Source organism: Macaca nemestrina, chromosome 16 (genome assembly GCF_043159975.1).
Source record: "Macaca nemestrina isolate mMacNem1 chromosome 16, mMacNem.hap1, whole genome shotgun sequence".
Classification (NCBI taxonomy): Eukaryota; Metazoa; Chordata; class Mammalia; order Primates; family Cercopithecidae; genus Macaca; species Macaca nemestrina.
The window spans coordinates 78,267,680-78,283,407 of NC_092140.1; the positions used below are offsets into that span (position 1 = coordinate 78,267,680).

The following is a 15,728-nucleotide window of genomic DNA, read 5'->3' on the forward strand; positions in this document are numbered from 1 at the left end:
CCCACTGTCTGACAAGCCCCAGTGAGATGAACCTGGTACCTCAGTTGGAAATGCAGAAATCGCCCATCTTCTTCATTGCTCACACTGGGAGCTGCAGACTGGAGCTGTTCCTATTCAGCCATCTTAGAACCAAGTTTTCCCTAGAATGTAAAATTATAAAATTTTTAGGAAAAATAATTTTGGGATCTAGGACTGGCAAAGAGTTCTTTGACTTGACACCAAAAACATGATCCATAAAAGAAAAAGCTGATAAATTGCAGCTCATCAAGATGATAAATTTTTGCTCCACAAAATACTCTGCTAAGAGGATGAAAATATAAGCTACAGACTGGGACAGAATATTTGCAAATCACTTATCAAAACAGGATTATTTAGAATATATAAAGAACTCTTGAAAATCAACAGTAAAACAAGGAAACAAATAAAAAAACCAATTAGAAAATGGGCAAAGGTAGAAACAAACATTTCAGGAGATATACAGGTAGCATATAAGCACACAAAAAATTGTTCAACCTTATTGGCCATTAGGGAAATGCACATTAAAACCACAATGAGATATTACTACATACTTATTAGAATGGCTAAATAAAAAATAGTGACTACACCAAATACAGAGAAACTGGATCACTCAGACATTGCTGGTGAGAGTGTAAAATGATATGGTCCTTCTGGAAAACAATTTGGCTGTTTCCTAAAAAACTAAATATGCAATTACCATGCATTCTGGTAATTATACTCCTGGGCATTTGTCCCAGGGAAATGAAAACTTATGGTAACATAAAAACCTATAAGTCAGTGATTACTGCAGTTTTATTTGTGATAGCCCCAAACTGGAAATAACTCAGATAGCCTTCAATAGTTAAACAGTGGTACATGCATACCATGGAGTTCTACTCGGCAGTGAAAGGAGTGAACCATTAATACATTTGGTAACTTGAATAAATCTCTGGGGAGCTATGCTATATGAAAATAAAAACTAATCATACAGTGTGATCCCATTTATATAACATCCTTGAATTGGCAAAATTATAGAAATGGAGAACACAGATTTGTAATCGCCAGGGATTAAGAAGGCAGTGGGTGTGGGAGGAAAGTAGAGGTAGCTAAAAAGTGAAGTTTGAGGCACCCTTGTGGTGACAGAAATGTTCTACATCATAACTGTATTAACGTCAATATTTGGGCTGTGCAGGAGTTTGAGATGAGCCTAGGCAACATAGTGAGACCCTATCTCTATGAGAGAGAGAGAGAGAGAGAAAGAGAAAGAAAGAAAAGAAAGAAAAAAGAAAGAAAAAGAAAGAAAGAAGAAAGAAAGAGAAAGAAAGAAAAAAGAAAGAGAAAAAAAGAGAAAGGAAAGAAAAAGAAAAAGAAAGACAGAAGAAAAAGAGAAAGAAGAAAGAAAGGAAGGAAGGAAGGACGGAAAGAAGGAAGGAAAGGAAAGAAAATGAAAAAGATTAGCCAGGTGTGGTGGTGCATGCCTGCAGTCCCAGCTCCTCAGGAGGCTGAGATGAGAGGATTACTTGAGCCCAGGAGATCAAGGCTAAGTGAACTGTGATCACACAGTTGCACTCCGGCCTGGTTGATGGAGTGAGACTCTGACACACACACACACACACACACACACACACACACACACACACACACACACACAGCCCAGTTCTGATATACCATGGTCTTGCAAGATGTTACCATTGGGGGAAAGGATACAAGAGATTTTTCTATTTTTTTTTTTACATCTGCATGGGAATTTTTAATTATCTCAAAATGGAGGGAAAAAAAGGTGTGGCTTGAACAGAATACCCTGCAATTTTGATTGCAAAATTCCATCTACAAACTGCTCAGTGGTGCTTGTGTTTAGGAAAACACTTAGGTTTTCACTTAGGGAAGCTCTCCTTCCTCTCCCTTTCCTGACAACCTACCCACACTGTCTCTGTACACCTGGAGAGGTGATTCCTCAGGAAGATGAGAGAAGACTTTCAAAAGCTTTGTTGCTATTAGTAATAAAGCCAACTTGTTCCATTACAGGAGTGTTTTTGGTGGTCTTGGGCTCTGAAGGACTGACAAAAATGGAGTGTCATGAGATTCTTCTGAAGTCCTTGCTGCCTTAAGCAAGTACCCTTGACTCAGTAATGATGCATACATGTGGGACCCTGTTCATGGCTAGGCTCTGATATTTTGTTGAGAACTGTCAGCAATGTGTTTATTTTGTTTTCCTAGGAATAGATCCTCAGAGTCTTTCTAGTCTGTAAAACTTGTTGCAAATCTAGTCAGCCAGAAATATTGTTTTCTAGCCTCTAACATCTGTTCTATGATTTGTCTATTGTCCTGAGTGTTGTTCGTTTATACAAGGAAAAGCCCATAAGGCAAGGACAAGCCAAGTCCCCATAAGTCTGTCCTCTGGCTCCAGGGACTGAGAATTCAGGACTCACATGCTTTGGACAAACTTTGGCCTTTGGATAAACTTTGTGTCAGGTCACCATTTAAAAACTTGTAAGGACTTCCTCTGTCTTATCTTTTTTTCGTTTCTCAGCCCTCATTGTAGACAATTGACTTTTGCCCAAATTCTGGAGACTCAAGATCGGAGAATCAAGGTCAGACAAGTTCACATCTGATGGGCTCCACTCAATCTAAAACTGCACTTCTTCCAGATACCTGTTTCTTTCAGATTTCCGCACTGTAACACAAACGTGCATGTTTATCTCTACAGCGGGCACAGTTTCACCAAGGACAATCTGGAATCGCAATGGCCACGCTGAGGAACTTTGAATACAAACACGATGGTTTACTTTAGAGGCACTTTAGAAAAGTGAAGAAATCTTCAAGAGAAGATTGTTCTGTTTGACTAACAGTGATTCTTTTGTTCAAAGTTGGTGATAGCCCCTTCTTTTATTTCCATACTTTAGGAATTAATAAGTGCTGGTTAATTGATAAAATCGCCAAGGGCTTAAACCAATTTTAATGTCACTCTTTTTTTATTTAAAAATCTATTCTTTTACATAAAAACCTTCCTCCCTCTCTTTTCAGAGGGAACATAATTAGCCTTTTTTTGGGTGTTGATTTCATATTCATCTGCAGCAGATTCCCTTTACTTTCTTTTTTCTCTCTATTCCCCCTCCTCTCTTTCTCTTTTCCCCCTCTTCAGAAATTAATCTTTACCTTGTCAAATGAGCCATTCACTTTTTGTGTGCACATTCAAGGGATATCTAGTTCAGATAAATAGTCAAAATGTCTGAAAAAAAAAGGGAAAAAATGTTATTAAACTGCATTTCTTTCTGTGGACACTAACAGTATATTTACATAGTAGCCTTTATTATAATTATGAGAAAAGAAGAACAGGCATTATATATAAGTTAAAAGATTACATGTTTGACATGATTCAGAGTCTTCAAAAAATTACTTTAATACAAAAACTAGTGTCACTGCAATATTTTGGTTTCTACAAGGCCTGAGTTAAATTGTTTTTATTAAACTGAATTTTCTACATTGGTTGTATGAGTTCAACAAGATTCCACTATTTCTATAACTTGTCTAAATTTAGAATTTTAGTTTAATATATATAAAATTGTATTAAACTAAAGTGAATGATAATAATAAATGCCTTTATAATTTTTATAAAATTCTTACAATGCTACAAATCATAAGATTTCATTTGTTAACTAAAATTGTAATTTCCTGATCCTTAACAAACTTTAAGGACTTAGACAAATGGTTAATTGATAATAATCCTTTGGATGCCTAGACAATTTCTAAATAAGAAACATAAAAACACTAGTCATTAAATACAATTACCTTTACTTCTTAAAATGACAATAGATTAACAAAATATGCAAATTCCTTTGAATGACATCATATATTTACATATTGAAACTGTTTAAATTGTATGCAATAAATACTAGTAGACTAAAAAAATATCTAAGTAAGTTATGTTTTCTCTCCTTTTTCTTTTGTGCCTAAAGAAAAGGAAAGTTGATTACTCTGGTTAAAGATGATAATTAATATAAATGCTTAATACAGAGAAACACAAATATGTATACAGGATAATAAATATCCTGCTGATTTTCTGTTTATTAGGAAAGTTGAAACCATTTATTCAGAGAGTAAATTTTATTTTGACATATATATTATTTTATCTAATAGATTTAATTTTAAAACTATAGTTAAAATGTAAAATTTAAAGCGTATTATCTATTTGTATATTTACATATCTGAGTATGCCTAAATGTATACATGTAAAGGCACATTAATAAATTCTCTACTGTAGAATGTTACATGAATGATGTATAAAAAGAGTAAAGTTAGAATTGGAGTCTTTTTAATATACAAAAATTAAGTTATGCTATGCCCATATTAGTAAATATTTCTTTTTGTTAATAAAATATTCTGTTAACTTTCAGTGCTTTTTGACACTTTTAAATCATTTTTAAAAAGACTCCTTGCTTTAATAAAATGTTGTTTCTAATGACTATTGTTAATTCCTATGTGTTTTTACAATGTCGTCTATTATTTATGGACCCTAGATACTTATGACTTACATCTTGCCTCCTGGAACAACTATTCTTGATTCCTTCCAAAATTCAGGCCCCAAATTCAGAAGAATCAAGCTATTAATATGTCTTTTGTGCCTACACTATCTTTGGTTTTACTGTAATGGCTATTAGGTAACACAAGATTTGTTTTGTCATTCTATGAAAGGAAAGACAATGGGAATAATTAGATTTTCAAATATCCTTTGAATTTAAATTAATTTAAAATTATTATGAGAGCTCTTTTATTTACCAAACTTACTAATAAAAGCTGATAAAAATATTTTTATTTTTTCTAAGTTAATTATATTTAAGTAAAATATGCTAATATAAATATCTTTAAGGACTGTACCCTTTTTTGAGTTAAAAAAAGAATGCTTATGTTTAAGCACAAAGATTACTGTAATAACTGTGTATCAAAATATCTTTTTCCAAGATTCTCAATTAGCAACCCCACTTTACTTTTTTGTCATGAGAAGTCTGAAAAAACACTAGGGGCTTTGACTCAATGACATGGGACTCATCAAAAATCTATTATTTATTTCAGTCTTTCATTAGCTCCAGTAGTCACAGCATAATTGTCTTGTCTAAGAGTTCTAGCAGCTGCAGCAAAGCTTGTGGAAGCTGGAGTGACTCAGTCAAACTAGTTCTAGGGTCTACACTAAACCTAATAATTCCCCTGTTTTATTGATAGATATAACTCAAGATTTTTCAGCTAGTCACTTAATCTCTGAGGAAACTGTTGGTTTCCCTTCAAATATCACTGTTCATCACTGTAACACTCTAAACCCAGTGACCCTCTCTCCTTCATCTGTAGAAAAAGAAGCTGATGATTGATTACCTCTGTTGAGGAACTCTCCATACCTTGCATGGACCTTCTATAGACTCCCTTGGATATCCATAATTTAACTTTGCTTGTTGTTGGTTCAGACTGAAAAAACAAACAAACGAACAAAAAGTAAAAATTGACTAGTAGGATATGCTGTCACTGACTTTGTGATAGCAAGTCTAGGTAAAGCTAGACTTAAATAAGTTCAGATGACAAAGTAAATTGCCCTCATTCAGACCTGCAAGCTGACAAAAGAAAAAAGAATACTTATACACTGATATTGGCATTTGATTTGGGATTAGTCCTGAATTCAAAATGCATTGAAAAAGAAGAGGTCTCCAATAACAAGTTCTGAAATTGAGGCAGTAATTAATAACCTACCAACCAAAAAAAAAAAGCCCAGGAGCAGATGGATTCACAGCCGAATTCTACCAGAGGTACAAAGAGGAGCTGGTACTATTTCTTCTGAACCTATTCCAAACAATAGAAAAAGAGGGACTCTTCTCTAACTCATTTTATGAGGCCAGCATCATCCTGATGCCAAAACCTGACAGAGACATAACAAAAAAAAAAAAAAGAAAATTTCAGGCCAATTTCCCTGATGAGCATCAGTGTAAAAATCCTCAATAAAATACTGGCAAACTTAATCCAGCAGCACATCAAAAAGCTTATACACTACAATCCAGTTGGCTTCATCCCTGGGATGCAAGGTTGGTTCAACACACACAAATCAATAAATGTAATCCACCACAGAAACAGAACCAATGACAAAAATCACATGATTATCTCGATAGATGCAGAAAAGGCCTTTGACATAATTCAACACCCTTTTATGCTAAAAACTCTCAATAAACTAGATATTGATGAAACATAATTTCAAAATAATAAGAGCTATTTATGACAAAACCACAGCCAATATCATACTGAATGGGCAAAAGCTGGAAGCATTTGCTTTGAAAATACACAGAAGACAAGGATGCCCTCTCTCACCACTCCTATTCAACATAGCATTGGAAGTTCTGGCCAGGGCAATCAGGCAAGAGAAAGAAATAAAGCATATTCGAATAGGAAAAGAGGAAGTCAAATTGTCTCTGTTTGCAGATGACATGATTGTATATTTACAAAACCCCATAATCTCAGCCTAAAACCTCCTTCAGCAAACAACTTCAGCAAAGTCTCAGGATACAAAATCAATGTGCAAAAATTACATGCATTCCTATACACCAATAATAGACAAGAAGAGAACTAATTCATGAGTGAACTCCCATTCACAATTGTTACAAAGAGAATAAAATACCTAGGAAAACAACTTACAAGGGATATGAAGGAACTCTTCAAGGAGAACTACAAACCACTGCTTAAGGAAATAAGAGAGGACACAAACAAATGGAAAAACATTCCATGTCCATGGATAGGAAGAATCAATATCACGAAAATGGCCACACTGCCTAAAGTAATTTATACATTCAATGCTATCCCCATCTAGCTACCATTGAGTTTCTTCACAGAATTAGAAAAAAAACTACTTTAAATTTCATATGGAACCAAAAAAGAGGCCATATAGCCAAGACAATCCTAAGCAAAAAGAACAAAGCTGGAGGCATCATGCTATCTTACTTCAAACTATACTACAAGGCTACAGTAACCAAAACAGTGTGGTACTGGTACCAAAACAGATATATAGACCAATGGAACAGAACCAAGGCTGCAGAAATAACACCACACATCTGCAACCATCTGATCTTTGACAACCTGACAAAAACAAGAAATGGGGAAAGGATTCCCTATTTAATAAATGGTGCTGGGGAAACTGGCTAGCCCTATACAGAAAACTGAACCTGGACTCCTTCCTTACACATTATGCAAAAATTAACTCAAGATAGGTTAAAGACTTAAACATAAAACGTAAAATAATAAAAACCCTAGAAGAAAACCTAGGCAATACCATTCAGGTCATAGGCATGGACAACGACTTCATGACTGAAACACAAAAGCAATGGCAACAAAAGCCAAAATTGACAAATGAGATCTAATTAAACTAAAGAGCTTCTGCACAGCAAAAGAAACTATCATCAGAGTGAACAGGCAACCTACAGAATGGGAGAAAATTTTTGCAATTTATCCATCTGACAAAGGGCTAATATCCAGAATCTACAAGGAACTTAAACAAATTTACAAGAATAAGCAAACAACCCCATCAAAAGTGGGCAAAGGATATGAACAGACACTTCTCAAAAAAAGACATTTATGTGGCCAACAAACATATGAAGAAAAGCCCATCATCACTGGTCATTAGAAAAATGTAAATCAAAACCACAGTGAGGTACCATCTCATTCCAGTTAGAATGGCAATCATTAAAAAGTCAGGAAACAACAGATGCTGGAGAGGACGTGGAGAAATAGGAATGCTTTTACACTGTTGGTGGGAATGTAAATTAGTTCAGCCATTGTGGAAGGCAGTGTGGTGATTCCTCAAGTATTTAGAACCAGAAATACCTTTTGACCCAGCAATCCCATCACTGGGTATATACCCAAGGGATTATAAATCATTGCACTATAAAGACATATTCACAAGTATGTTTATTGCAGCACTACTCAAAATAGCAAAGACTTGGAACCAACCCAAATGTCCATCAATGATAGACTGGACAAAGAAAATGTGACACATATACACCATGGAATACTATGCAGCCATAAAAAAGGATGAGTTCATGTCCTTTGCAGGGACGTGGATAAAGCTGGAAACCATCATTCTCAGCAAACTGACACAGGAACAGAAAAGGAAACACCATAGGTTCTCACTTACAAGTGGGAGTTGAACAATGAGAACACATGGACACAGGGAGGGGAATATCACACACCAGGGCCTATTGGCAGGTGGGCAGCTAGAGGACAGATAGCATTAGAAGAAATACCTAATGTACATGACGGTTTGTTGGGTGTAGCAAACCACCATGGCCCTTGCATACCTATGTAACAAACCTGCACATTCTGCACATGTATCCCATAACTTAAAGTATAACCAAAAAAAAAAAGAAGAAGAAGAAGAAGAGGTCTCCTGACACTACAAGAACACCTATAAAATAGAAGAAGTCTCAGATACTTGGGAAGCTGAGGCAGGAGGATTGCTTGAACTCAGGAAGTCGAGGCTACAGTGAGCCATGATTGCACCACTGCACTCCGGAAAAATACATCTGCTGAGGTCCTTACAAGTCTATCAACAAACTCTAATCCTTGAGGAGTGAGAACAAAGATTGGGCCTATCCTGGGTAAAAATAGTTACTTCAGAGACACTCCAGCCTGCTTAGCAGGACTTGTTTGACTTCACTGAAGGAATTTTCCCATCTCTAGTGACACTGCCTCCACCACGACCAAATAAAGAAAATGGTGAATTCCTGTTGTAATTAACGATTTTTAAATTGCCAATATTAATACAGTTTCTGCTTCACCAGGACAGTCCTTCTTATGTGGACATAAGGCTTACGGTCACCTGCCACACACTAACTTTCCTGTGTATTCAGGAAAATTGTTAGAGAATTTCAGTTGTTTAAAACTACCACCCCTCCAGTGGATGTTGTTTCCCTAAAAAGAATGCAAAGAAATCTCCAAAAAACTCAAGCACAGTCCACTTGAGATAACTCTTCAGACAGAGGGCTGCATTCTTGTGTTGCATACTATGTGTTTTGGTCAGGGTTCTTCAGACAGACAGAACCAATAGGATATTATAGAATTATAGATGATAGATAGATGATAGATAATTGATAGATAATCGATAGATAATAGATGATTGATAGATAAATGATAGATTATAGATAACTGATAGATGATAGATACATGATAGATATTTGATAGATGATGGGTAATTGATAGATGATAATCGATAGATAATAGATGATTGATAGATGATTGACAGATGATAGATAATTGGTAGATACATAATAGATAGATAGATAGATAGATAGATAGATAGATAGATAGATATTTAGATGAGAGGAGATTTATTAGGGGAATTGGCTCACACAATTACGGAGGCTAAGAAGTCCCACAACAGGCAATCTGCAAGCTAGAGACCCTGGAATGCTAACAGCATGCTTCAGTTGGCCTCAGAACCAGGTGTAATTCTCAGGCTGAGTTTGAAGGCCTGAGAACCCGGGGACCCACTGGTGAAAGTCCTGGAGTCCTAAGGCCAGAGAGCCTGGAGTTCTAATGTCTAAGGGCAGAAGGAGAAGAATGTCCCAGCTCCAGGAGCAAGAGAGCAAATCCCTTTCTCTTATTTTTTGCTCTATTCTGGCCCCAAGCCAATTAGACAGTGCCCACCGATTGAGAGCAGAGGTTCCCCACACAGTCCACTGATTCACACAATAATCTCCTCTGGAAACACCCTCACAGACATACGCAAAAGTCATGCTTTACAAGTTATTCAGGTATTCCTTAATCCAGTCAAGTTGACACTGAAAAATGACACTATACAAGCAATGACAGCTACAGCTGGAAAGTATCACCTAAAACTTGTCTCTGAGCCTGAAAAAAAGTCATAAATTATACTACTTCTGCTCTGGAAGCCTAGGTTTAAATTTAAATTTGTAAGGCAGAGTTGTCATGGATTATCACGTAGCCTTAAATCTCTTCTTAGCTAGCTAAAGAGAAATTTGTGCTAACCACTTCTTGCTGCACATGTATAAATACTATGGAGCAGCCATGACTGTGGGAGGAAAGCCTATTGGACATCTAGAAAAGAACACACAAATTTGGGGGGACATATTTTCATTGCTTGGGTACGATAATCTGGGTCCCTGTTTTCAGAGTCTGTTAGAAGAACTAAAAACCACATTTGCTTCTGCAAAGCCCTACTTCCTGGAATATTATCCTCAAATTACCTAACATGAGCACAAATCTTATAGTATAATTCCTGACTAACAACCTTTCCTGAGACACCGCAGTTTCCAATGGTGTACATTTTCTCTGGATACAAGAAGTCCATGAACCCAATTTTGTTAACGACAGCCATGTCCCTAATGGCCTTTGACTAGAAGACCTTGACCCTGAGAATCCATATAATGATCTAAAGAATAAAGGAGGTATGGTAAAGCAGTAGTTAATTTAACCTATCCCAAAAGGTGGTTTGTCAACATATTTCTGATGCAGCAAGAATATTTTTCAATTCTTCTTTAGACATCTATGTGAAGATAATACTCAAAAAACATGGTTGGCATGTAAATGATGTCAAAAAAAGAAAAGAGAAGAGTTATTAATCCTTCAAGTTAGCACTTCCCACAGTATCTCCCACTAAACACGAATCCACGAGATGCTCTGTAAAGAAAAGACTTTCTTGGTCAAATCAGTCTGAGAAACACGGCAAGCTCTAATATGCCCCTTTTAGAGATTCACAGTACATTTTGAAGTTTCTATGAGGTCCTACAGAAAAAAAACAAACAAAAAAGCCTGATTTACACAGAATTTCGCTGTCTCTTTTTTTTAACCTTGAAAACTTTTTTTTTTTTTTTTTTTTTGCATGCTAACAGTCTAACATCTCATAGAACTAATGTTCTGTACAATCAGACTTGGGAGAATGCTGATTTTGTTATGTAATTTATCTTGAAGATGTTGTCATTTATCTAGAATATGATGTTAACAGAAGAGAAGGGGAACCAGCACCTAATAGGCTAGATCAAACAGCAAGGGAGTAAAGGAGCATGTGGTTCAAGAGTTTGCAGTCAGGGAGCTCTAAGAAATTGCAATTGGGTAAAGCAGCATTTCCGAGCATACCTTACTTCATTTGGAAAATGGAGGTTGTACTAGTTTCCTAGGGCTATCTTAACAAAGTATCACAAACAGGGTAGCTTAAAACAACAGAAATTTATTCTCTCTCACACAATTCTGGAGGCCAGAAGTCTGTAATCAAGGTGTCAGCAGGGGATATGGTTTGGATCTGTGTTCACCCAAATCTTATGTTCCATTATAATCTCCAGTGTTGGAGGTGAGGCCTGGTGGAAGGTAATTGGATCATGGGAACAATTTCACATGATTGGTTTAGCACCATCCCCTCGGTGCTGTTCTCGTGATAGTGAGTGAGTTCTCGTGAGTGTTTAAAAGTGTGTAGCACCGGCCGGGCGCAGTGGCTCAAGCCTGTAATCCCAGCACTTTGGGAGGCCAAGACGGGCGGATCACGAGGTCAGGAGATCGAGACCATAACACGGTGAAACCCCGTCTCTACTAAAAAATACAAAAAAACTAGCCGGGCGAGGTGGCGGGCATCTGTAGTCCCAGCTACTCGGGAGGCTGAGGCAGGAGAATGGCGTAAACCCGGGAGGCAGAGCTTGCAGCGAGCCGAGATCTGGCCACTGCACTCTAGCCTGGGTGACTCCGTCTCAAAAAAAAAAAAAAAAAAAAAAAGTGTGTAGCACCTCCCCCTTCTCTCTTCCTCCTGCTCCTGCCATGTAAGACAACGGCTCCTGCTTCATCTTACGCCAGGAGTTAAAGTTCCCCGAGGCCTCCCCAGAAGCAGAAGCGGCCATGCTTCTTGTATAGCCTATGTAACCATAAGCCCATTAAAGCCTCTTTTCTTTATAAATTACCCAGTCTCAGGTCTTTCTTTATAGCAGTGTGACAGTGTACTAATACAGCAGGGCTGTGCTTCCTTAGAAGGCTCTGGGGAAGAATCCATCCTTGTCTCTTCTAGCTTCGGGTGGTTACCAGCAATCCTTGGTATTTCTTGCCTAACAGACATGTGATTCCAATCTCTTGACTCTGTCATTATTGGCATTTTCCTTGTGTCTCTTCACATTGTCTTTTCTCTGTGTCTCTGTGTCGTTTCCTTTTCTTATAAGGACACCAGTCATATTGGACTTAGGGTCCACCATATTCAGTATGACTTCATCTTAACATTACATCTGCAAAGACCTTATTTCCAAATAAGGCCACTTTCACAGGTACCTGGGGTTAGGACTTGGACATACCGTTTGCGAGTGCATAACTCAACCACAACAAGGATATGTAAGATCTATTTCATAGAGTTGTTGTATTATATGAGAGGTAGAGAGACAGTGTGTGCTTCTCAGGGTACTTGGCACTAAGTGCTCCCTCATTGTTCCAACTTTGTGAATGAATGTAGGGATGATTTAACTTCAACAACTGTCTTCTCATTAGCTACCAAGGATGAGTTGATGGCATAAACTCTCACATTCACATAAGGTATAACAAGTAAACTCCTCTTGATGCTTGCTAGAAAGACATCAAGAGGAGTTTACTTTTTACACCTTATGTGAATGTGAGAGTTGATGCCATCTCTCTATAGAAACACGGATTACTCTGATTATTCTGACATGCTCATAATGAGAATCTCTCAAGATTACTCCACTCCTTTACTCAAAGCCTGTTTCTTCCATGGAACCCTCTGATAACTCATCTGCTCAGGGAAGTTTCTCTGGAAGAGGGACTATGGACCTGTCATCCCAACATTTTGGGAGGCCAAGGTGGGAGGATCACTTGAGGCCCAGAGTTCAAGATCAGCCTGGTCAACATAGTGAGATCCCCCCATCTCTACAAAAAGTAATTTTTAAAAATTAGCCAGGCATGGTATTGTGTACCTATCGTCCTGGCTACTCAGGAGGCTGAGGCAAGAGGATTGCTTGAGCCCAGGAGTTTGAGGTTGCAGTGAGTTATGATCATGCCACTGTACTCTAGTCTGGATGACAGAGTGAGACTCTCTGTAAAATAAATGTTTTAAAAAAGTGACTATGGATTGTGAACTGTAAGAATGCAATAAAAGGAAAGTTGGATACCCCATTATAATCCCCATTCTAAATTTACCAAACAGAATTCTGGGTTAAAAATTAGTTCCCTGTCTGGCAAAGATTTCATGATGAAGATGCCAAAAGCAATTACAACAAAAGCAAAAATTGATAAATGGGATGTAATTAAACTTAAAAGCTTCTGCACAGCAAAAGAAACTCAACAGAGTAACAGACAACCTACGAATTGGAGAAAATTTTTGCAAACTATGCATCTGACAAAGGTCTAATATCCAGCATTTATAAAGAACTTAAACCAACCTATAAGAAAGAAAACTCCATTAAAAAGTAGACAAAGGACATGAACAGAAACTTTTAAAAAAGAAGACATATTATACATGTGGCCAATAAGCATATGAAAAAAAGCTCAATATCACTGATCATTAGATAAATGCAAATCAAAAACACAATGAGATAACATTTCACACCAGTCAGAATGGCTATGATTAAAAAGTCAAAGAAAACAGATGCTGGAGAGGTTGCAGAAAAAAGAAAATGCTTAAACACTATTTGTGAGAGTGTAAATTAGTTCAGACATTGTGGAAAGTTGTCTGAGGATTCTTCAAAGAGCTAAAAACAGAACTACCATTTGACCCAGCAATTCCACTACTGGGTATATGCCCAAAGGAATATAAATCATTCTATCATAAAGACACATGCACGCACATGTTCATTGCGGCACTATTCACAATAGCAAAGACATGGAATCAACCTACGTGTCCATCAATGGTAGACTGGATAAAGAAAATGTGGTACATATACACCATAGAATACTATATAACCATAAAAAAGAACGAGATCTTGTCCTTCGCAGGAACATGGATGGAGCTGGGGGCCATCATCCTTAGCAAACTTACGTAGGAAGAGAAAACCAAATACCACAAGTTCTCACTTATAAGTGGGAGCTAAATTATGAGAACAGATGGACACAAAGAGAATAACAACAAACGCTGGGATCTACTTGAGATCTGGATGGGGGAGAAGGGAGAATATCAGAAAAAATAGTTATTGGGTACTAAGCTAGGTACTTGAGTGACAAAATAATCCATACAAGAAATCCCTGTGACACGAATATACCTATATAACAAACCTGCACATGTACCCCTGAATCTATAATAAAAGTTAAAAAAAATTAGTTCCCTATTAGTTCTGTGGGTATAGTTCCCTATGAGTTCTATGGGTGTAAGCTGATTTCTTGAGAACTGATATGATGCAATTTCTCATGTGCAGAGCTAAGCATCCAATCCTATTTCTGAGTTGACTGCTGGGGCTTTAGTTCTGATTACATGGATAATGGCTCTTTTGTTTTGATGTATCTCAACAGCAAGTCTGAGGTTCCTAGCTTAGATTGTAAGGTGAATGGTGAGGCCATTAGCTGGAATGGAGACCACATACTTTAGAGCTCAGGAGACAGGTCAGGGTGGCATATATAATTCAGGGAAATAGTCACATAGAGGCTGGAACTCTGTCAGCCTGACTCAGGAAAGTGAATACAACAAAACTAGAAGCTTGGAGATAGTGTCTTAACTCAATCTTACAGTGAATTATACTTTTTGTCAGTTGGCAGGGCCAGGACAGCAGGACTAAATGCACAATCAGAAGGTACTCCGTTGGAATACTAGAAGTGGTACAGGCAGCTTGCCCAAACCAGGTCAATAAAGAAAATGTGGAGCTGGATTAACATCATAATTACGTTTCAGCTCTGGATGGGCAGGGCACTAGAACCAGAGTTAACACACAGAGCCTAGGGGACAAGGAGACAAGGCGTGAGAACTAAGACTGATATGGAATCAGTCAGAGGAATTTTTACATAAAGATTTCATTACAAATGGCTTTTTATTGAAAAGGACATTCTTGTCCATCCACATGGCCATATAGAACCTACTTTAGTCTTAAAGAACCTGACTTTAGAGCCAAGATTCTGTTAGAATCTTAGGGAAACCTTACAGTTTAAGAAGTTAGAGAAGGGGCTGAAAAAGTATTTGAAAGCTTTGATTTAACTCTTTGACCATGAAGACCACCACTTGTTCTATCTCAAGATCAATAGGGCTGTGAATTGCAGTGAAAAGGGCAGCTCAAGACAGGCAGGACCAAGCCCTGGACTTCTCCCTTGCTGGAATATAGCAGGCCCTCAGGGACACTGTAAGATACAGATGCTGGGGTAAGTTCCTTGTCAAAGGCAGGACATGAAATCCAGCAGGCATGACCACAGACAAGAGGTCACCAAAACAACAGTAATTGGTCATCCACCAAGGATTTGAGGGGAGCAGGTAGACCAAAAACAGACCCCAGCAATAAGGACTTCTTAAGCAACTGGGGAGGAAGGCAGACTTCATTGGGGAAGTCCGTTTGTAAGCAGCAAGGCCCTTACTACCAGGCCACAGTGCAAGGAGAGAACTTCAGACTTAGGAGGAGGCATGGCTAGTGCAGGTGGGCCCTGAGTCCCGAGTTCTGAGTTAGATAAAGCCTTGAGCGCAGAGACTCAGACCAAGAATGCCAAAACAAGGGTCCATTTCCCCTAATGAACTGGGAACAACATCTCAGGAACAAAAGAGAAGTTTAATGTTAGAATTGAGGCACAAGATCAAG

The 15,728-nt window shown here is 37.7% G+C and overlaps 1 protein-coding gene across 8 annotated transcripts in view; it reads right to left on the reverse strand.

Annotated features, from left to right (window-relative positions):
* Positions 1–15,728, reverse strand: part of LOC105490697 (cysteinyl leukotriene receptor 2) — a 197,025-nt gene that overhangs the window by 24,675 nt on the left and 156,622 nt on the right. For 5 of the 8 annotated variants that reach the window (XR_011614796.1, XR_011614797.1, XM_011756561.2 and 2 more), the window contains 2 exons: positions 5,362–5,451; positions 3,154–3,226 (listed from right to left, as the gene is read on the reverse strand). Coding sequence is in view for 4 of the 8 variants with exons in the window: in XM_011756561.2 (XP_011754863.1) it covers positions 3,154–3,170 (17 nt within the window). In the remaining 4 variants the exon portion in view is untranslated. Of the gene's footprint in view, positions 1–39; positions 141–3,153; positions 3,227–5,361; positions 5,452–15,728 lie in introns of all 8 variants that reach the window. The other 3 variants (XM_011756566.3, XM_011756565.3, XM_011756562.2) reach the window with 3 other exon arrangements.